The following is a 21,812-nucleotide window of genomic DNA, read 5'->3' as shown; positions in this document are numbered from 1 at the left end:
TAATTTTTTGCAATCTCAGTAAACGTCGGTTACGGATTTCCTCCAACTGTTTATTATTAGTAGTCAATTGCGCAATTAAATTAGCTATTCTTTCTCCTTGTATTTTCTTCTTATCATTAGTAATAATTAATGAAACCAAAAACACTGAAATATTCCACCAAAATAATTTCTATGAAGAAAAACCTACCAAAGCCGTATTGACAGCTGATAGTCAATTTTGCAGCTAATCAACCATATGTGAACGGGTGGATTATTTTCGTGGACTTATGGTGATTAATGCATATGTGAACGTATTATAAGTGAACATCCTTAGATTTTTGAAACCATTTGTATTGTCTATTGACAATTTTACAAATTCAGTGTCACCTTGTACTTAGCGAAGAACCGCTAAACGAACTACAATTTTCATATAAGAATTATTGTGAACTGCTTTTTATCAGAAATTTACATATTAAGGTGCGCAGTCATAACATTGGAAGATAACGTCGATTGCTTAACTTATTAGTTTTTAGAATTTAAAAATATTTTACGGCAATACATTTTGTTTACCTAATAAACGGCGAAAGAGCAATAGTTAAAAGTTTGTGGTGCTTCGCGGCCACTCCCCAATTTTTGTAACATCAGAGTTGAATTTCACAACAGAGTCAACTAGGCAAACTATGCAAGCTGAACCTGAGAACTGTCCCGGTGTGGGCACAGAAAACGCCGGTAAAGCCAGCGCTTGCGCAGGCTGTCCCAATCAACGGCTATGCAGCGATCCCAACACAAAAATGGAAGATCCCGGCAAAGCACTCGTTGCCGAATCAATGCGCGAAGTCAAACAAAAGCTCCTCGTACTTTCCGGCAAAGGTGGTGTAGGTAAGAGTACGGTTACTACTCTATTGTCACGTTATTTGGCACGCACCTATCCCGATCGCAATTTTGGTGTATTGGACGTTGATATTTGTGGGCCTTCGCAACCACGTTTGCTTGGTGTTGAAGGTGAAAACGTGCATCAATCCGGATCTGGTTGGTCACCGGTTGGCGTGGACGATAATTTATGCTTGATGTCCATTGGTTTTTTGCTCGATTCCCCTGATAATGCCATCATTTGGCGTGGTCCCAAGAAGAACGGCATGATTAGACAATTCTTGAGTGAAGTCGATTGGGGACAACTGGATTTACTTCTATTGGACACGCCGCCAGGTACTTCAGATGAACACTTATCGGTTGTATCCTATTTGCGTGATGACAGTGACAAGGAGACGCTGCATGCTTTAATTGTAACAACGCCGCAAGAAGTTTCACTGTTAGATGTGCGGAAGGAAATCAATTTCTGCAAGAAACAGCGTATACCAATATTGGGCGTAGTCGAGAATATGAGTGCATTCCGATGTGGACATTGTGGCCAAACTTCAGAAATATTTCCGGCAAAGACTGGTGGAGCCGCAGCGATGTGTGCCGAAATGGAAGTGCCGTACTTAGGTGCACTGCCACTGGATCCAGAAGTGACGAAAGCTTGCGATACCGGTGAAGACATAACCAGCATGAAGAATTCAACAATTGAGGCGTTAGCGGGCATTTGCAAGAAAATTTCAGATGGACTGGAAAGTGCTTGAGCTGTGTTATTATGAGGTGGAAAATATTTTGATTTATGAAAATGTAGAAAGTTTAAGTCGAATGCCGTTATTATGGAGATATGACTCCATATATGAATTTAATGGATTAAAAACTTTGTGTACATACATCGTTTCAACACTTCCTTATAAAATTTATTACATTGTTTATTTTTGCTTTTCAACCAAAATGAACAAAATACATGCATACGTAGATAAGTCACGGTTACAAATTCTTATAAGCAGTTCAATATTTATAAGTGTGGACAATCGTAATAATTTTGCGTCAATAACAACGGTGATGATATATATAAAAAATAATATTAAGTCGTGCAAGCAAAAAAGTTAACAAATTGAAGCACCCGTCTTCTGATATTATTTGTCTTGTCGAATTTGTATTAGAAATGTTAGAGATTACGTTTGGTTTTAATAATACAAACAGATGGGTGTTTCAATGACCCAACGAAACATCGTTTGACGCTCTTCGAAGGCCTGGGATCCTTAACATGCTAGGAGGCGTAAAAAATAATAACCTTAAACCAAGTGCATCTGCGCTTAATAACTCAGGATGTCGCTTTTTGGGCAGGCGGCAGGGGTTTCTTAAAGAATGTATCATTAATACTGCTGTGAGTACCAGCGCCTACAGTCGAAATTGTTGAACGACCTGTCTCGTTAGCGAGGTCCCCTTGTACCATTTGTGATAGCGCGGTACTCTCGCAGGGCGGGGCAAAGGTGGTTTCGCGACCTTGCGTAAGCGGCATAAATAAGGTTTCACGATCCTGTGAAGGAGGCGCATTCTCTGAGTCCTCTTCCAAAGGCGTTAATGGTATACCCTGTGAAGCTGGAATCTTTTTCTTAAGCTGGTCAAACAACGAATTTGTATCACTCGTCGTTTGCGTCGGCAACTGTGTTTGCATTTGTGACAGCGGCAAAGGTGGCGGCACATTTTTAATCGTCACAGAATCTGTGCAATCTTTTACTTTATATATACCCACAATATAATCGGACAATTCAAACATATTGGAACGCAGGGATATGATGATGAATTGGGCATTTTTGGTTCGCTCCTGTAAGGTAAAAATTAATAGAAATCTACAATATTTTTTGAGTTAATATCAGCTAACCTTTATGTAATGTGCGACTATGGAGATATTTTTGAAATCAAGCGCGGCATCTATTTCGTCCATAAAGTACAAAGGCGACGGTTTGTAATAATGCAGCGCGAATACCAAGGCCAAAGAGGAGAGGGTCTTTTCACCACCAGACAAATTCGATATATTTTTCCATGTTTTCTTCGGCGGTCGTACACTGAAGCTGACACCCTCCGTGAAAGGATCCATTGAATCGACCAGTTCCAACTCGGCATCTCCTCCTTGCGTAATCATTTGATACATCTCTTTTAGCTTGCGCGTGATAATTTTAAAACCCTGCATAAACTCATTGTAGCGCTTCTTGCGTAGATCATCATAAAGCTGCCGCATTTCATTACGTTTGGAGGTGATATCTTCCAACACTTTTACGCGCTCCAAATACACATTTCGCTTCTCAATGTATTCGTCGATGCACGAGAGGTTGGGTTTCTTCTTTAGCAACTCCTCTTGCACACTCTCTTTGTATTGGATGTCTTGGAGTGTATGTGCGGCCAGTTCCTCTTCGGTGTATGTTTTGAGCGGTGGTTGCGGTTCGGAATCACCAGGAATCTCGTGCAGACGCAACGGTTTCAGTTGATCACGCCAGTGAGGAATTTGAGATTTCACGTCAGATATTTTGGCGGTAACGGTTTGAAGTTTTTGATCGATCTCCACTCGCTTCAGCGTGCTCTCGCCTGTGAAATGCGCAATAAATAAATGTAAGTATCAAACATTTGCTTTTAAGCAAGAAAATTAATGGAACATGTAAAAATGAAATACGTTTATAAGAATTTAATTATTTTACATGTCTCCGTTACTTCTGTAAATAAAATGTTTTTTGTCCTTATAAAAGCGACCCAGGGATTATAAAGGTGGGATTAAAGGGAAATGACGGGAGATATGATGGAGATGGAAGTTTAACTAGGGTATGTCTTGCACTTTGTTGTAGTTTTCTCAACTTCAACAAAGAAAAGTAGATACCTACAAGTACTATATTATGGCACCGGATGTTGGTGGATGAAACCGTCCCGGTAGCGAATAATGGAAGTGCTGCTCGATCTTTCCATCCAGCTAGCGGGCACGAAACACAGAATGATATAAAAAGATATTTTCAATAGCAGTCGACTCTCGGTAGAGAAGAGCAAACCTCCGAGTGGATTTCTTTCATGAAAAAGCTCCTCATTGTTATTGTAACAGCATACTAAACCCTGTCAGAGCAATGTATGTAGTTACCGGTCATCTTCGTCTAGCTCATCCAACGGTAAGCTCAGGAAACGTGCTGTTTCGACAGGTTGGGTCCAGAGGGAGGGGTGTTAGGTGAAGTAGGTTTTATTGGGCATATGAAAAGGTGGTTAATGTCATGCGGAGTGCCTGCACATGCTAGACATATGTTGAGTATTTCGGGGTCAATCCTGGATGGGTAGGAGTTTAGTCTGCTACAGTATCCAGAACGTACGCGGGTCTCTCGGGGTAGCTGAAGCTCTGCATCTGCAATAGGAGGCTGTTGTTGTAGCAGCATAAACATTCCCCATACTCTCATACGGAGAATGCTGCTGGAGTGACAGTCCTTGGCCGGATATACCTCCGGGTCGTTTCGGTAACGTAGAACCGACTGTCGTGGAAACATGCAATAGGTGGTTGTTGTTGTTTTAACAGTAATGGTAGCTTGTCAGTGTAGGGCATATCACCGGTCGTCTTCGTCTAGCTCATCTAGGGGTAGGCCCAGGAAACATGCTGTTTCGACAGGTTGGGTCCAGAGGGAGAGGGGTGTTAGATAAGTCGGTTTTAGGGGGCATGTGAAGAGGTGGTTAATGTCGTGCAGGGTACCTTCCCATGCCGGACATGTGTTTAGAATGTCGGGGTCAATTCTGGATATGTAGGAGTTTAACCTGCTACAGTATCTAGAACGTAGTTGTGCCAGAGTTACACGAGTCTCACGGGGAAGCTGGAGCTCTTCGTCTGCAATAGGTGGTGGTTGGACTCCGATTACGGCATTCACAGGACGGGAGTTCATGAAGGTGGTGACGGTCTCCCGGTGGATGTCGTTTATTGACTGTCTAAATACTATCCGGTCCAGTAGGTTGCAGTCAGTTTTGTCCTGGATTTCGTCAGCGTAGTCTAAAAGGTGTCTCCTGACGTGCCTGGGAGGCGGCGCAGGCTCAAGCAGATGTCTGCAGGGGTGAAACCTGCGGTAACATCCAAGCAGGAACTACATTCCCATGGCAGCCGGTTCTACGTTACCGGAATGACTCGGGTTTTTCCCGTCCAAGGGCTGCCGCCCCAGTATACTAGCCCTGTCTAGTGAACAGCAATAGGTGGTCGTTAGACTTCGATAACAGCATTCAGAGGTCTGAAGTTCAAGCAGGTCGTAAGTATCTCCCAATGAATGTCATGTAGCGTCTGCCCAAATATTATCCGGTTCAGAAGTTGTAGGATCGTGTTGTCCTGGATCACATACGAATATCTAAAGAGATGCCTCCTAACGTGCCTGAGAGGCGGCTCAGGCTCTAGCAGGTGTCTACAGGGTTGAAAGCAATTGCGGTTGTGTGCGCAGAGAAGGAGAGCAAACTATCGAAGATAACACACAAGATTTTATGGTTGTTTACTGTCGATATTGGTGTGTCATCGACTTTAACCTTAAGCTCCTTAAGAAGTAAACAAAATAGAAATAGAATACTTCGAAGATTTTTTACTAACAATTTGTTTTTTTTTGTTTAATTTTGCTTTCGAGGTTTCCACTTTAACCTCATTGGCTTTTGGGCCCTCTACTCATCACAGTACCTCATCCAGACTTAGTTCGCTTATTAAACTCAAGATAGAGCTGGGTCGAGCTGTCTCAACCTTCTCCGCTCTGCATTCAAGGCGAAGGTTCATTGGAGTCGACTGGAATTGGTTGCAGAAACGACAAGAATCAGTGGACCATATCCCGATCATGTGCGCAAAAATAATTTGATAATGAATTCCTTAATTTTTCAAACAAGCTCAACCCTTTAAAAAACTGTTATCACTCACTCACCTTCACGCTTTTGCAATGCTGCGATTTCCTTTTGTATTCCCGACGATTCACTCTTAGCACTTTCTATGGCCTTTTGTGCCTCTTCGATCTCCTTCACTAGCCGCGCGGTTTCATCGTCATAATGTTGTCGTTTCTTACTCATCTCCACCAACTCATCCTGCGCCTTTAATATATCCTCATTCAATTGTTCGATTTGTTTTTCCATTTTTGCCACATTACGTTCCGAAGTTGTGACTTCAACTTTTAACTTAGATATGTTATTGTTTAGCTTCTTAATCTGTGTGCCCAAATTGTTGATTTTCGTTTGTACCGACTTCACTTTATCGCCATGTATACTATCAATCTCTTTTTTAACTTCGGCAATTTTCTTAGCTACTTTGTCTGCCTCGTCCTCGGAGCAGCTCAGCTTTTTTTGTTTTTTTGCAATCTCAGCCTCCATATTTTTCACCTTTGCCGCATCGGTGGTTGTTTGTTGCATGCGCTTCTTCTGTGCCTCTAATTGCTTAAAAATGCGCGGCAATTGCTCCTCCAAACTCTTGATGGTGATACCCAGTTTTTGTATTCCCGACTCATTTTCTTGCCTGCTTATATTGAGCTGATGTATTTCGCGTTCCAAACGTCCCTGTTCCTCTTGGCTATAATTTATTTGCGATTGCAGTTGCTCGGCCTGTATTTGCATTTCTTCCAAAGCTTTCTGCGACACCATGGACGAGTCGGCTGTTTGCTTGGTCTTTGTTTGTACTTTGGTGCCCATTTTGCCGCGAATTTGCGTACGACCACCGCCTGACATGGTACCAGATGTTTCAATAACATCACCACTCAGCGTTACAACTCGATAACGTCGGGCACCGTAAGCAATGCGTGAGCCTTGTTCAAGGTCAGTAGCAACGAGCGTATTGCGAAGCGCAAAATAAAAGGCGGGGAGTATGCGTTCATCCTCGACGCGTACTAAATCGTATAGTCGCGGTGCGTTTTCGGGACTAAAATGTGATGATAAGAATGCGAAATGAGTGAGCTATCATAAATTTTATGTAACTTACGTTTGTATGGGTCCCGATTGTTTTTCTAAATGTTTTACTTTCTCTAGCGCAATAAATGTGGCTCGTCCAATGTCAAAGCGTTTAAGGTGTTCTATACATTCTTGCGCAGTGTTGACCGTATCTACGATGATGTCATCCAAACGTCCGCAGGCAGTTGAAATGGCTACATCATATTTGGAGTCAATGGCGCCCAAATCACCCTGTTATTTAATATGGATTATATTAGAATATATTTGACTAGTTTTTTACTCTGTACGCAAAATTCTTATGGTACCTAAAATAACTGGTTCCAAATAACTTTCTTACACATATCCGCTTACCGAATTTTAATCAAAATATTGAGAAAAAAAAACGCTCTTGGCTATTTCTACATATGTAGTTATTTAAAAAGAAAACTTAAAAAAAAAACATATCAAAATAAACTTAAAAAAAAAAAAAATTTAATTAAGAAAAACAAAGTTGAAAAACAAAAACCTTTTTAAAAACTAAAAAAAAAAAATTTTAAAAAGCGACAATAAAAAAATAGAAACCCCCTTTTTAAAAAAAACAAACTTAAAGGAACAAAAAAAAACAAAAATGACTTTTAAAAAGACAACATTTTTATATTTTAAATAGTTTAAAAGGTGAATTAAATATATTTTTAATCTAAATAAACTTAAAAAAAAAAATTAATTAAGAAAACAAAGTTAAAAAACAAAAACCTTTTTAAAAACTAAAAAAAAAAAAAATATTTTAAAAAGCAACAATAAAAAAAAAATAGAAACCCCCTTTTTAAAAAAACAAACTTAAAGGAATAAAAAAAGACAACATTTTTATGTTTTACATTGTTTAAAAGGTGAATTAAATATATTTTTAATCAAAAAAATATTTAAAAAAAAATTTTGTTTTAAACTAAAAGCAAAAAACAAAAAAAAAATTTTAAAAACCTACAAAATTAAATACATGTAAAAACACATCAACAACAAAAATTTTTTTAAGGACAAAACATTATTTTTTAACTGAAAACAAAAAAAAAATTGTAAAACCTAAAACATAAAAGCTTTTTTTTATTTGGAAATTCTTGCGGCTAATAGGCTTTAAAATGGCAAAAAAATTTGATGGCATTTCAGTAACATTTATTTTGTCCAACGTTTTATATTAACCTTTAACGACCGAAAGGCCCCGCCACGGGGATATAGTACTTATGCGATAGAAAACGAAAGGACCTAATACGGGGACATGAAAAGAATTCAGTTTTCATTTCATTTATTTATCATCGCTGTAGCTTTCTTTAACCAATATTGCAACTTTGTATATCCCTGGTTTGTTGACCATATAATTGACCGTATCTAAATAATATAAATACTTAATACTTATAAACGTTTTAGCTTTTCGCCTAATTTTCCGTCGTCTTATGAACGTGTATTACAAAAAAAGCTCTCGGCCGTTTAGGGTTAAACTAAAGTTAATGATCTCAATATTACATTATATTTCTTATTTCACTTACCAATCTACCCAAAATCCCCGCTATTTTGCCTTCGTTCTTTTGCCGCATTAAGAAGTCCAACACTTTATTATTTGATCGCGTGGTTTGCAAACTCACAGTTTTTTCATTTATCTGTTGGCGAAATTTTAAAAAGATAACCATGAATTATTTTCTAAAGGCCTCTAAACAATTCCCCCCGCCCAAAAACACACCTCAGCCGTGAGCGTCATAAGCTGACCACGCTTTTGTTGTTCTTCCATTTGTAATTTCTGCACTTGATGCGATTTTACAACAATCTCTTTCTGTATTTCAGGTAAACGATCTTTCATTTCTTGTATGGTACTTTGTTTTTCTTCCAAACTCTTATTCGATTCCTCATATGACGTTTTCAACGATTCATATTTGCGTGTTTCTGTGGTTTCATCGTGCTTAAGAATTTTCAATTCCGATTCCGAAAGTGCCAAAGCTGCTTTAGCGTCATCAACGTGCTTCTTTAGTTCGACCAACTCGGTTTCAAGCTTTTCTCGCTTCTCAATCAATGGTTTTGTCGTTTTCTCTAGCGTCACATAGTTCTTTTGCAATTCTTCTTCCATGGTAGATTTATCCTTATTTAATTTCTCCACCTTTTTTAAGCATTCTGTAATTTCTTTTTCGTTTTTACTAGGTATTTTACGTAGATCAACAAGTTCGTCCTTCAGTTTTTCCATTTGCGTTTTATGCTGCTTACGCCGCTTGTTAGTCATATCCATCGTCTGCTGCACTTCCGTAAAGTTTTTGTGCGCCGATTCCCATTGTTTTTCAATTGATTCTTTCTTTTTGCGAAGAGCGTCAAATTGGCTGAAATAAATAGACATATTTATTAACATATTCATTACACTCGCCAAAAATATTTGGCATCCTAAAACGTTACACTTACGCCATTTCTTCGCGAATTAGTTTCTCCTTTTCTTCCCGTTCCTGTTTGAGCTTTTCAGCCGCATCATCGTGTTCTTTCAACTCTACCTTTATTGTGTCTTGCTCTTTCTTATATTCCTCCAGCTTTTTATTCTTTTCACTAAGATATTTTTGTATGCGCAAATTTTTAGTACGCGTATTTTCATTCTCGCGCCGCAGATAATCGACTGCTTCATTATAAGGCTGTTCTAAATCTTTCATTTCACGTTCGGCCAGCTTACAGCGATTATGTTTCTCTGTGCGCTCCTCCGTTAAATGCTCCACGCGCTCATTTATTTTGACAAGCGGTTCCTTATAGCGCGTTGTACCAACGATATCTTCCATATATTCGAGCATACCACATTCGTTTTCAGATAGTCCCTTCGGCTTCATCATCGCAATCGACTCCACTTCTCCCTAAACATATATGCAAGTAACATATCAACATCTCTTAAATAGACAATCAATGCGAACTTTTTTCATACCTGCAATATCAGAAAACGATTGTGATCCAAATCGACGTTGTGCTTCTTCAGCAGCTTTGCTACTTCTTTAAACTGTACCCGCCGTCCATTAATCGTATAATAAGAGGAATTATCGCGAAATGCTGTGCGTTCAACTACAATATCACTGTCTGGGATTTCCTCGCACGTGCCATCTTCCTTATCCAATATTTGCCGGAAATGCACCGCCACCGAACACATTGACATATTGGGATATCTAGCGGAATTATGCAGCAATGTCGATATTTTTTTGCAACGAATTTTATTGGCTCGATAGCCAAACACAAACAACATGGAATCGATGACATTGCTCTTGCCACTACCGTTTGGTCCAATAATAGCCGTAAAACACTAGTGAGTATGTAATTGAAGAATATTAATATGAAAATAGCACTTAAATAACTGTACTGGCGCATTTACTAACATGATGGAAAGGGCCCAGTACTACTGTACCAGCGTAGCTTTTGAAATTTTTGTTTTCAATTTTTTTGATAATCAAACGGGGTCCTTTACTTTCCGTTGAACAATGTGGTGGTATAGGTGGGGGTATATAAATATCGCCAATTCGCGTTCCGCCTTCGTCGTCGTCCGATATATTTGCATCATCCAATGCGTGATGCTCTGCCGCTTCCGGTTCATTATCAGGACCCGCCGCTGCCGCAGCATGCGTTCTGCCTGTAGCTGCACTCGCTGCCGTTGTACCATCAGTCTGACCACTGCGACGACGCTTCTCTGGCGTGGTTAGTTTCTGTTGTCCTGGCACGGATTTCCGCTTGGAAGATGACATTATTGTTTTTGGCGCCGACAGGCAATCTGGCCAGGTAATAGGTAATTAACAGTTTGTTTACAATTTACGTCAAATATGCACTTTTAATTAATTTAAGTTAGTTTTGCAGTTTTCAAAACTGTTTTTTCACTATCTTACCAAGTTTTAAAATATGTTTTAATAAAAGTTCACTTATTAATTGGCGCCTGATATAAAATGAAAACAAATAGCAATGCCTGAGCAAATCTCGTAAGCGTCGTAACGCTTTTCAGTTGAAATGTGCTGAATACAGAGTTGCATGTAAATGCCCATTTGTAAATGTTGAACTATTGTACCGAAAAGTATTCAAATTGTTAACCAAAACTATTTTCTTGATATTGCTTTTCAGTGCATTAAGTCGCTGTAAATTAATGAATAGTTTCCGCAGTAAATATTTAGCTTTAATTTTAAAATACTAACCCACTCACATTTAGTGACTAATCATTAAATTTGTTGACAAGTGGCAATGCTATTTTGGGTAGTTATGAACAGCATTCCTGTGCTTCTTTTCTAACTCTGATCGCTTGGTTTATATTTTGGATAACGAGCATGTATGCGCGTGTTGTTACGGAAATATCTGTAAGGTTGGTGAAAAAATTGCTTAAGACGATTCGTCTATTAACATTTTAGGCTAAAATTTAGTATAATGTATATCGCTTTGGAAAAAACGGTAAAAAGAGGGTGATAGAGGGGTGTATCCCCATCTTAAAACTGAAAACAGGACCTGCCGGAGGCTTATAGTTTTTAAGTAATTTAATGTTAAAATTCTATAATTTAGCGAAAAGTTGGTGTTGCCATACACCTGAAATGAAAACGAAGTTCGCACGCAGAGATGTTCAGTGGATGGTTCATTGTAAAACTGCAGTATTTTTTGCTGTAATTTAAAGTTGAGAAATAATTTGGAAAATAAAAACATACAACTCTTTTAAACTTAAAAACAATAATATTAAGCGTATCACAAAAAATAATAAAGTAATTTAAATTAAATTAAATTAATTAACACAGTATTTTTGCGTAGAACTCCTTTTCGCGTGGGCGGCCTTCGGTCCCGCTTCAAAAAAATAACCCTCATCAATCCAACTCCGGCTACGCAATCCACAGTATTTTTGCGTAGAACTCCTTTCCGTGTTAAAACCATTGAACCCAAAATAAAACGTCATATGCGTGTATGTAGTAAGGAGGCACAATAACCCCCATCCCCATCATTAACACTTAACTCAAGTACTTAATTTTTGTTTTCATTTGCAGGCATCCGGCAACACCATACTGTTGTCATTCCAATCTTCTTCTTATTCGCGTTTAAAATTGGAAAGTGGTTGCATGGGCAAATGAATTTGCATTTAATTTTAATAGAAATAATTAGAATATTAGCATAAAAATCAGTAAAAACACGCGTGTGAGTGTATATTTGGTGAATTTTAGTGAAATGTTAAAAAATATAGAGTGTAATGTGGAAAATTATAGTGAAGTTCCCGAGGGCATTTTGAATGTAAATAATTAAAAAATTATTATTCTCGAATAATTTAGAGTTATAAAGAGTGTTCCTTAACACCTCGCTAACATCTCCACCAAGTTTCATTAAAAACAACATTATAGTTTGCCAAAAATTCCCAAATATACATTGTTCTAAATTCCAGCCAAAAATTGCTTATGACGATTCGTCGATGGGGCATATGCTGGAACTTACCCGATTTCATTCTGAAATCGAAAATTCTAATTACAATAATTTTGGGGTGATGAAATTCATGCGAATTGAATGAGTTTCGAAGTCAAATTTATAAGGGAGAGCTCGCGTTAAACTGTGTATTTTTGTTATTTGTGCTTATGTAATTCATCAAAACAACTTGAAAAGTCGTGAGAAATTTGAGCAACGACTTCTAAGATACCACTTCAATCCTTTGGATATTCCCAGAGTCTATGTAAATTGTATATACAAAGCTGTCTCAACATTTGCGTACGGCATCGTTTTTGCGACGGCTTTGTTTCGTGTACAGCTGATTTTCGGTGACAATTTCATGCGAAAAGGAGTTGCAGCACATGACCGCATATTAAATATTTTGATAAGTATTGTCTGGAAATTTTGGTTTGCGGCATCTTGTTTAACATTTTTTTGTAAGGTAAAAACCTTTGCAAGACACTTGCTTTAATTTTGCATAAATGCTTGGACGCTCTTCTGTTTAAAATATAGAAATATATCATACTTGATGTCTCCATTAGCCAATAGCAATTACACATTCGCTACGATGCATCTCCATAAGGCTAGGCGATAAGTAGCAGTAAGGGCTACAAAAGAATTGATTTAAAAATAATATCTGGATTAAAATTTCTTTCACGCTATGTGAACTAATTTTTATCAAACCGAAAACTATCTTTAGTTCATAATTTTGATTTTCTCAATACATGAAAGAAAACCTTGACTTTTCTGATGCCTTAGAAACGTTTTGTTCGAATGTTTTGGGGGTTTCCCTTTTAAGCTTTTCTTCAGCAACTTTTTCTACTTTTATTTTATTTTTTAAGCGCTTCAATGGAACGAACATACTTGGTTGAGCCCATGCCAAAAATTTTGTTTTCATGTATATATGTAACTCACATCTTTCATCCAAATTGACAGCTGATCTACCATAAGTGCCAAAGAGATCTCTTTTGTTTACATTCTGATTCAAATTCGTGGCTGATTTTGACATTCGAAACAACAAAAATATATTTCGTGCAAATTCATTTAAATTTGGTTCTTGTACTACTGCTACCACCTTATATGAATTTGCCTAATATCCAAGCTAGTTTTTATTAAGGCAAATGTACACAAGGTGACTTCGGTTGAGTAGCTGATTTGTTTTTTCTTGAATTTTGGTACTTCGAATGCCAAAGTGATCTTGTGCTTCGTAGTTACCTTGTTGGTTCGTTTACATTCTGGTTGAATTGTGAAAAAATTGGAAATGTTGTTGTTCCATTGCCATCACCTTGTATAAATTCGCCTTGGTTTTCCTTTCACATTATACTCAACAAAATTTAAAATTTTTTTAAACATTGTTGCCAAAAAGATTCCGGCTAGTGAATCCCCAAGTGACGTGGCAGCCAAAGTTCCTCTCACAATTTTCTTTTTCACGATAGCTAAATAGCAAACCTTGTAATCTTCTATCCTTGCAATTTTAACTTTTAACTTTTGTCAACAAATTACAGACAAAACGCGAACGTACCGAATGTTTCAAGGCGAATCTATACTAGACCAACATCAACGTTTAAATATATTTTGTTTTTGTAATTTGGTATTTTGAATGTCAAAATGTTAGTCAGAATCACGTTGAAGTGTCTGTTGCATGAGAGCAGATACTTCGACTACTAACCGACCAGTAATTTTTTTATTTGAAATTTCTACAAAATTGAATTTTATACGAAAATAAGGGAAAATACCAATAAGGTGCATAAAAGCTTGAGAAGCTAGCGATTGTTTTAAAATTTTATTAAATTAATTAAATACATTTGTTTTCTAATATATAAACATTTTTTAATGGTTATCTAGAAATGAGACAAAAAATGTGTATTGCAACATTTCTATATGCTTTATAACTGAAAACATATTTAAATTTTAAGGAATTCTGATAAATATACAAATATGTACATATATAAAAATTCAAAAAAACGTGAAAAACGTTGAATTTTATTCGGAATATAGTTCAACAACAATAATTCTTTTTCACTCACTCCAAGGCGCCTTGGTTAAATTATTGCTTTTTCAATTTTTCCCGCTTTGACTTAAAACTTCCCCTCACTTTGCGAATTAGTTTACATAAATTCGCAAGAGCCAACTTCCCCAATCGCCAAAGCGCATATAATATCGCAAAATAAACAAAAAAGACATCCAAACCACTGGATTGTATAAAATTCATGCGCACCAGTGGACTTTGCATGTGAGCAGCACCATGATGACGCAGCACGTACTCCACCCAGTAAACAACGCTCTCTCGAGCACTCAACGGGCGATCGCGATAAAGTTTCGCAAATTTTCGTACATTATACCGATACACTGGATTGTTCAGCACCTCCAAGATGGCAGCCCTAAAATCATCTTCTTTCAAATTCAAAATATCCACCTTTATGCCATAACCGGAAGAGACTATTTTGGCCGCATTTACGGGTTGTTCAGCAAATATTGGCATGGCAACCATTGGTACACCATGGTAAGTGGCCTCCACCATTCCGCCCTTACCGGCGTGCGTGATGAATAATTTGAGATTGGGATGGGCGAGTATGTCGTCTTGTGGCAACCATTTTTGATAGAATATATTCGAGGCATTACCTGGGGTGTTTGCCAAATCTTCCCATTTCCAAATCACATTTTGTTCAAGTGAGGAGAGTACTTTGAAAAGTATCTGAACCGTGGCTGGTTGTATGTTGGAACCTTTCATATTCGAACCCAAGCTGAAGAGTATGGCGCCATTCTTGTTGGAGGCGTTCAAAAACTTCTCAAGTTCCTGGAAAAAAATTGCGGATGGAAAGCAGAAATTTGTATTAATATGTAGTATAAGTGTTAAGCATATATATATATATATATATAATTGGCGCGTACACCCTTTTTGGGTGTTTGGCCAAGCTCCTCCTCCTATTTATGGTGTGCGTCTTGATGTTCCACAAATAGAGGGACCTACAGTTTTAAGCCGACTCCGAACGGCAGATATCTTTTTATGAGGAGCTTTTTCATGGCAGAAATACACTCGGAGGTTTGCCATTGCCTGCTGAGGGGCGACCGCTATTAGAAAACACTTTTTCTTAATTTTTCATCTTTCACCGAGATTCGAACCAACGTTCTCTCTCTGAATTCCGAATGGTAGTTACGCAACAACCCATTCGGCCACGGCGGCCGAATATGTCAAGCATAAAATTAGATATTTAAAATACAAAAAAGAGATGTAATAATGTTTGTCTTTGAAGGAAGAAGTCAGACAACATCAGCTCGAGTTATTAGAAGCTGCCGAAGTGGCGGAGGGTGTATTATAGGGTCCTGAAATAGACAACTCCATGTAAGTTAAACAAAAAAATTGTATCCTATGTAAAGTTATTTCAAACTTTAAACGTGTTTTTCTCAAAATGGTGTTTTCAAAGTCGGTGACCAACATTACTCGAAAACGGCTAAACCGATTAGTTTCAAATTTTAACACGAGCTTCTTAAATATATTTTTCAGTAATTAATCGCAAATTTTTTTTCACCGATAAATATTTTTTTTATAAACAATTTAAGGCCGAAATTTTGGTCAAAAATCAATTTTTTCTGAGAAACCGCCATTTTGCCAAAAAAATGTATTTTGCTTATTCCTTCGATTAATTACTAGATTTAACATTATTTTAACGAAATCTTTTTGGTTTTTAATTTAAGAGGATCCAGATCAGAGATATAGTGGTCACCCCAAAACATCTTTTTTGAGAGGAGCTCCCGGAGATCAGCGGTATCTCCTTTCCAAATAAATATTTTTACTAATGCTAAGTCTTAAAATAAAGTTAAAAGATAAGATAATATGTGTACAAATTTTTAGATCAATAAATTTAAAAGTTTTCTCAGAAAGAATTCTGGAAAATTCGCTTTCTTTCGGCCTTCTAACTGTATATAACCTTTTAAAGGAAGAAGTAAGATATAATTTAGAAGAGCTTTGATAAGGATATGGTTTCCAAATATCTACTAATATAGTTATTCAGAATAAAAAAAGTGAAATAAAGTATTGCAATAATTTGTAATGAATTTCAAAAAAGTTTCATTGCAATTTGGTTCTATTTGTCTCAACAACCATTGCGTTAGTTCTGCTGTTCTTAAACTGGATAAAGAAACTAAGCGAATGGGTTTGGAGATAAAAGGGAACGAAATAAAGTACCTCCCATCATCAAACAAACAGTAAGAGCAGTCGGACTTTGAACTCCATGTCACTACTGACAGCTGCATATTGTTATTCTCCATTCCAAAAATTATTCATTAGTATTAATTTTATAAATAGGATTGAAAATCGAGTAGGAAAATTCTGGACTGCTCACGCATGTTCTTAATTGCACAGTGGCACAATAATTGCTTAAATATTAGGTGAGGCGTCCCTTAAAGTTTATGAGGAGAGAGATTCTGCGGAAGATTTTTGGATCTTGCATTTTGGCGACGGAGTGTATCGCAGGCGATGGAACGATGAACTGTATGAGCTTTACGACGTCGTAGACATAGTACAGTGAATAAAGATTCAGCGGCTTCGTTGACTGGGTCAGGTCGTCCGAACGGATACGAACGCTCCGGCTCTGACAGTAATCGATGCGGTGCCAGCTGGCGGTAGCAGGAAATAAACGACTGGCGCGGTTTGTTAGACTCGTCCAAAATCGCTTAATCGGTTATCGCGCCAATGAGAAGAAGAGGGTTCAGCATTAACTCCAATAATAATGTTAGCTTTGAAAATCAACATAGAATCTCTTTTGCCAGTAAGTACTACTTTGGAGAGAGTAGGAAATCGATCAATAAACGCCTTCACGCTTATCAAGTTTCTAAGTACACCGGAAATATTTTACGGTGACCAACGAAATGGTTTTTGGAGTGAGCGAGAGAAAGATTATATAGAAGAGGTATGAACTTTACGCGTTGGTGCATAACGCAGAAGATCAGTTGTAAGTGTTATTCAGCAGCATAGACCCAATGCAGTGAGTAAAGATCCAGCGGGTTCGCTGGCTAAGATACAAATGCACCGGCACTGAAAGTATTTGAAAGTATCGCTTCGGTGGTTGCTGCGGAAGGAGAAAGTCTCCTCTGCGTTGCAAAGGTGAAATGTCAGTTGCCCAGATGGTGCGTTAACTCTGGCCAGAATGAGACTTTCACTGGGTTTGCAGTATGCAAGTTTGTGCTAGAAGTTATAGGAAGTTTGTTTTGTCTATCTAGAGCATTCTGGATGTTGTATCAGCAAACGCAATGTGATAACCTGGACATTTAACGTCACGAGATCCTTTTAGGTAGTGGTAGATCGTTGGTGGTTGGAGAAATTTCTTAGGCTAACAACACCACAACCCTCGACCAGACAATGGTTGCTGAGAATCGATGCGGACAGGTTTGTTGGTTTCTTCACGACTATATCCAGTCTGTGCGCTTGGGAAACCTTATAAGGTTGTTTACGTCTATACCGACCAGCTCTTCCAGGATTTCAAATAGTGGTTTGCCAAAGCCTAACATCCTTGCCTTCCATAGAACAGAGTATTCACAGAGGAAGTGGAAGATAGTTTCTGTTTTCTCCGGTTGATTACAACTATCGCAGTATATATTGTAAGAGATGTGGTCGCGGTTGCTGAATGAATTCCTGCGCGGCTGCCATCTGGAAGTGCATAGGTTCGAATCTCCGTGCGTGAACATTTCATAATAGAAAACGGTTTTTCTATTAGCGGCCGCCCCTCGCAGGCAATGACAAATCTCCGAGTGTATTTCGGCCATGAAAAAGTTCCTCATAAAAACTACTTCCCGTTAAGAGTCGTCTGAAAACTGTAGGTCCCTCCATTTGTGGATCAACATCAAGACGTACATCACAAATAAAAGGAGGAAAGACCCAAAAAGGGTGTACGCGCCAATTTATTTATTTATGCCCATTTTGGCTGTCTGCTCTCCTATGGGCCAGAAGCCAATTATCACTGCCGTGAGTTTGTGGTCGATGCGGGCAGACTCAATAAAATTTAAATTCATTTCATGATAGTTATTTGTAGGGAGATGAGGTCGAATTATTTATAGTAATTATCTCCTTAGCTACTCTACTTTTGCGAGACTGTGATGCCAACTCTCTTGAGTATTTATCTGAGGAGGTTATCAGGTTCTTGCGCAGTTGCACAAATTTGTTTCATTTTCTTTCAACCTTCAGTATACTTTTTCTCTATTATCCAAACCGGTTGTAAGGGGATGGACTAGTTTTTATGCATATCACTTCTTCGTATAGCCATCTAAACCTAATCTAATCTAACTTGCCTTGCTACGACTCTCGTCATTGGCATTTGACCCAACGGTGTCGACGGTTATCGATCGATCTTTCGTACCCCATTCCGTTAGACTTTTTCGCAATTTGACATTTTTTTTATAAAAATATTAGAGACTCCTATTCGATTAACTGATTGACCGCAAATAGGCGAACTATCTAAAAATTACTCAATACAACTGAATAAAATACAGCGCACACATTGCAAGTGGCCATATCAAAACATGTCTAGAAAATAAAGAAATCGGTAATGAATAAAGAATTGAAAGTGATATGTCTTACCTTTGGCAAAGGATCGGGCTTCTCCTTGATTTGTATGCCACCGATCTCTACCAATCCTGGTACCAATGGCCGTATAGGTCCTTCACTAAAATGACTGTTGCAAAATACAAGCGAAACATTTGCCAACATCTGTGAATATGAACGGATTGTCGGATCGCCTTCAGCCAATGTCCTATATTTTGATGAAAGTTGAAATGTAAATACATAAATACATGCATGCATACATATAATATTATGTAGGTATAAATGGAAAGTGCATCCCATTAAGACCGCGCCTTGTGTGAACTTTGAGGTTTAGTCCTCCAGACTTGCAGAGAAATTGTAAAATTCGAAAATATCGTTAATGCGCGTCGCGTCGATATGGCCGCAATTAAGCGCTTTGACGCCGTCGATTTCTTTCTCTGAGTGGGTTTGTTTTATGGTAGGAGAATAGCACGCCAATAAATGAAGAACGAGTATTGAGCTGAAAGGCGACATTTCATTAGCTATTGATGAAATTGAGCAAAAATGTCATAGCGAATTTTCTTCAAACGAACTGACATCACAAGACGATCATTTATCTTTTAGAGGTTTTGAATTAAAACAAAAAAAAGCAAATTAAAAAAAACAAGTAAAAAATAGTTGTGTTATTCAATTTTTTCAGAATCTAATCGGTGAAGTTAGGTGCTTCAAATTATCAAGAGGCTTCATTTCCTGCGTTATTTGATCTTGTGAGGTTATGCGCGAAAGATTTGTACGTGAAATTCACTTCGTTGCGAATTCTCATTTCCTATGAACGCCGTAAAATTCACTGATTCGGCTCATTTTGAACTGTTATATTTTCAATGCTTTGACCTTCGCGTTGCCTCACTACCGCATCTGAGCATTCAGTCAGCTTTTCGTTGCCTCACTGACACATTTGAGCAGAAGGATGATAGATTATCAAAAATCTTTTCCCCATGATTTGAGCATTCAGTCGTCCACTATAGCTCGCACAGCCTGTCTGGTGGATCGGTTATTTGGACCGACTTGAAAATGCAACCACCGGCTTTGTGAACTTTGTGAACTTCTTCATGATAAAAATGTCGAATGTGGATTGACTTTGCTGGATCGTAAAAAATATTTAAGAGTATAATAGAAAAAAAAGAGAAAACAAATTATTATGTTCCTATCGCGCATCAAATATAACCTCTTTGCTGCAAAAAAAAAATTATAATTTTCAAATTTTCTTTTTCAAATTGCAAACAAGTCGATCCTAATGGGACAACCTATATTTGACGCACTTATAATATGAATTCAAGCTGATATCCATGATCACGACAAGTAAACGCATTGCATAGCTTGTGAACGTATTAAACATACGCAAGCCAAAGCTCAACAATTCGCCATTTTTGTATGGCGTAAATGTAGACGGTACGTAAGTCATTTCGGGCGGCACGCCCACGAACCCATTAACCATCTCCATCGGTGGACCTGTCCAACTGATTATCACCGGACAATTCAGTTTAGCGGGTACAATAAATTTAAAGTTGTTAACAAAGTAACCCAATATGACCAAATCAAATTTGGATTCATAGATCGACTGGAAACGTTCATTTCTGAGTGCATCATATTGCATTTTGGTTAAAACATTATTGGCCATTAGAAATTTCATCAGCATTACAACCACATTTTGTTTTTTCACACCCATAGCGGATAATTCCTGTTCCATTTCGCGTTGATGCTCCTCTGATGGTTCAATAATTATATTGTGTATTTTTTCATGAGTTACTTTTGGCTTTTGTCCGGAAACAACTGTCACATTGTGGCCTTGCTCCGCCAATGTTTTCATAATTGACATGTGCACAATTAAGTGAGAGGGGCTGGGGCTGAGGAAAACACCTAATATATTTGCACTATGCACTGGTTGCACACTCGTCGTAATGGCAATTAAAGCCATTAACGCGACAACGATCAATTTCGAACGATCAGCCATCGTATAACAATAATACTTCATCTTCCGTTGATTCTACAAAACAAACTGAAATAGTCACGATGACCAGCCAGTGTTTAAAGCTATACATATAATCAATAATGTTGTGTGGTGCATTTGAAAACTAAGCATACAATTGAAGTGCTGTTGATGATAAGATATTTTGTTGGTGCAATGTATTCGGATAAGTATAAGTAGTGTACTAAGTAAAGGGTGGTTAAGTTTCAAGGGCCGGTGTTGATTTTAAATAAAATACAAATTTTTGACGTGATAACGTCTTATAATTCGATTTAACAGGCTGCACGCACGAAAAAATGTGTCGTTACCTTGCTCATTGCCGTTACCTTGAATGAACTGCAAGCGAAAGCGCGGAACGAACGACAAAGCAAACAAAGCAAACGAACGGCAACGTTCGACATCTTGCTCTCTCCTACTTAAGTGAGCGTATATGTGTATGTATATGCGCATATATACATATATAAATTCACGTATTTGTATTTGCATATGCCTTCTTATTGATTATTATTAATTTGATTTACTTGAAGAATTTAAAATAAAACCAAGTTTGTTAATAATACCTGTTGTTTTAATGTTATTATTATTTTTTGACGTGATAACGTCTTATAATTCTATGTAGCCGGCTGCACGCACCAAAAAATGTGTCGTTATCTTGCTCATGCGTCGTTACCTTGCTTGAACAGCATGTTATGTTATGTTATGTTATGTTATGTTATGTTATGTTATTTTATGTTATGTTATGTTATGTTATGTTATGTTATGTTATGTTATGTTATGTTATGTTATGTTATGTTATGTTATGTTACGTTATGTTATGTTATGTTATGTTATGTTATGTTATGTTATGTTATGTTATGTTATGTTATGTTATGTTATGTTATGTTATGTTATGTTATGTTATGTTATGTTATGTTATGTTATGTTATGTTATGTTATGTTATGTTATGTTATGTTATGTTATGTTATGTTATGTTATGTTATGTTATGTTATGTTATGTTATGTTATGTTATGTTATGTTATGTTATGTTATGTTATGTTATGTTATGTTATGTTATGTTATGTTATGTTATGTTATGTTATGTTATGTTATGTTATGTTATGTTATG

General features: G+C 37.5%; 3 protein-coding genes across 3 annotated transcripts; 1 reads left to right on the top strand and 2 right to left on the bottom strand.

Annotated features, from left to right (window-relative positions):
* The first annotated feature begins 400 nt into the window (after positions 1-400).
* Positions 401-1,814, top strand: LOC129249178 (cytosolic Fe-S cluster assembly factor NUBP1 homolog). Its single transcript, XM_054888844.1, has one exon. The coding sequence runs from the start codon at positions 660-662 to the stop codon at positions 1,596-1,598; it is 939 nt and encodes a 312-aa protein (XP_054744819.1). The 5' UTR covers positions 401-659; the 3' UTR covers positions 1,599-1,814.
* Positions 1,656-10,695, bottom strand: LOC129249176 (structural maintenance of chromosomes protein 4). Its single transcript, XM_054888841.1, has 10 exons — positions 10,608-10,695; positions 10,107-10,495; positions 9,665-10,033; positions 9,163-9,596; positions 8,459-9,083; positions 8,268-8,378; positions 6,782-6,981; positions 5,742-6,721; positions 2,720-3,420; positions 1,656-2,662 (listed from the first exon to the last, which is right to left on the bottom strand). The coding sequence occupies exons 2-10, from the start codon at positions 10,467-10,469 to the stop codon at positions 2,159-2,161; spliced, it is 4,287 nt and encodes a 1,428-aa protein (XP_054744816.1). The 5' UTR covers positions 10,470-10,495; positions 10,608-10,695; the 3' UTR covers positions 1,656-2,158.
* Positions 10,696-14,111: 3,416 nt separating this feature from the next.
* On the bottom strand, positions 14,112-20,778 carry LOC129249177 (UDP-glycosyltransferase UGT5-like). The gene is made up of 3 exons (XM_054888842.1): positions 19,999-20,778; positions 18,737-18,908; positions 14,112-14,959 (listed from the first exon to the last, which is right to left on the bottom strand). The coding sequence occupies exons 1-3, from the start codon at positions 20,709-20,711 to the stop codon at positions 14,210-14,212; spliced, it is 1,635 nt and encodes a 544-aa protein (XP_054744817.1). The 5' UTR covers positions 20,712-20,778; the 3' UTR covers positions 14,112-14,209.
* Positions 20,779-21,812: the final 1,034 nt, after the last annotated feature.

Source organism: Anastrepha obliqua, chromosome 5, assembly GCF_027943255.1.
Source record: "Anastrepha obliqua isolate idAnaObli1 chromosome 5, idAnaObli1_1.0, whole genome shotgun sequence".
NCBI classification, from domain to species: Eukaryota; Metazoa; Arthropoda; class Insecta; order Diptera; family Tephritidae; genus Anastrepha; species Anastrepha obliqua.
Note: the sequence above shows the minus strand (reverse complement) of the source record. Positions and strands in the feature narration are given on the sequence as shown.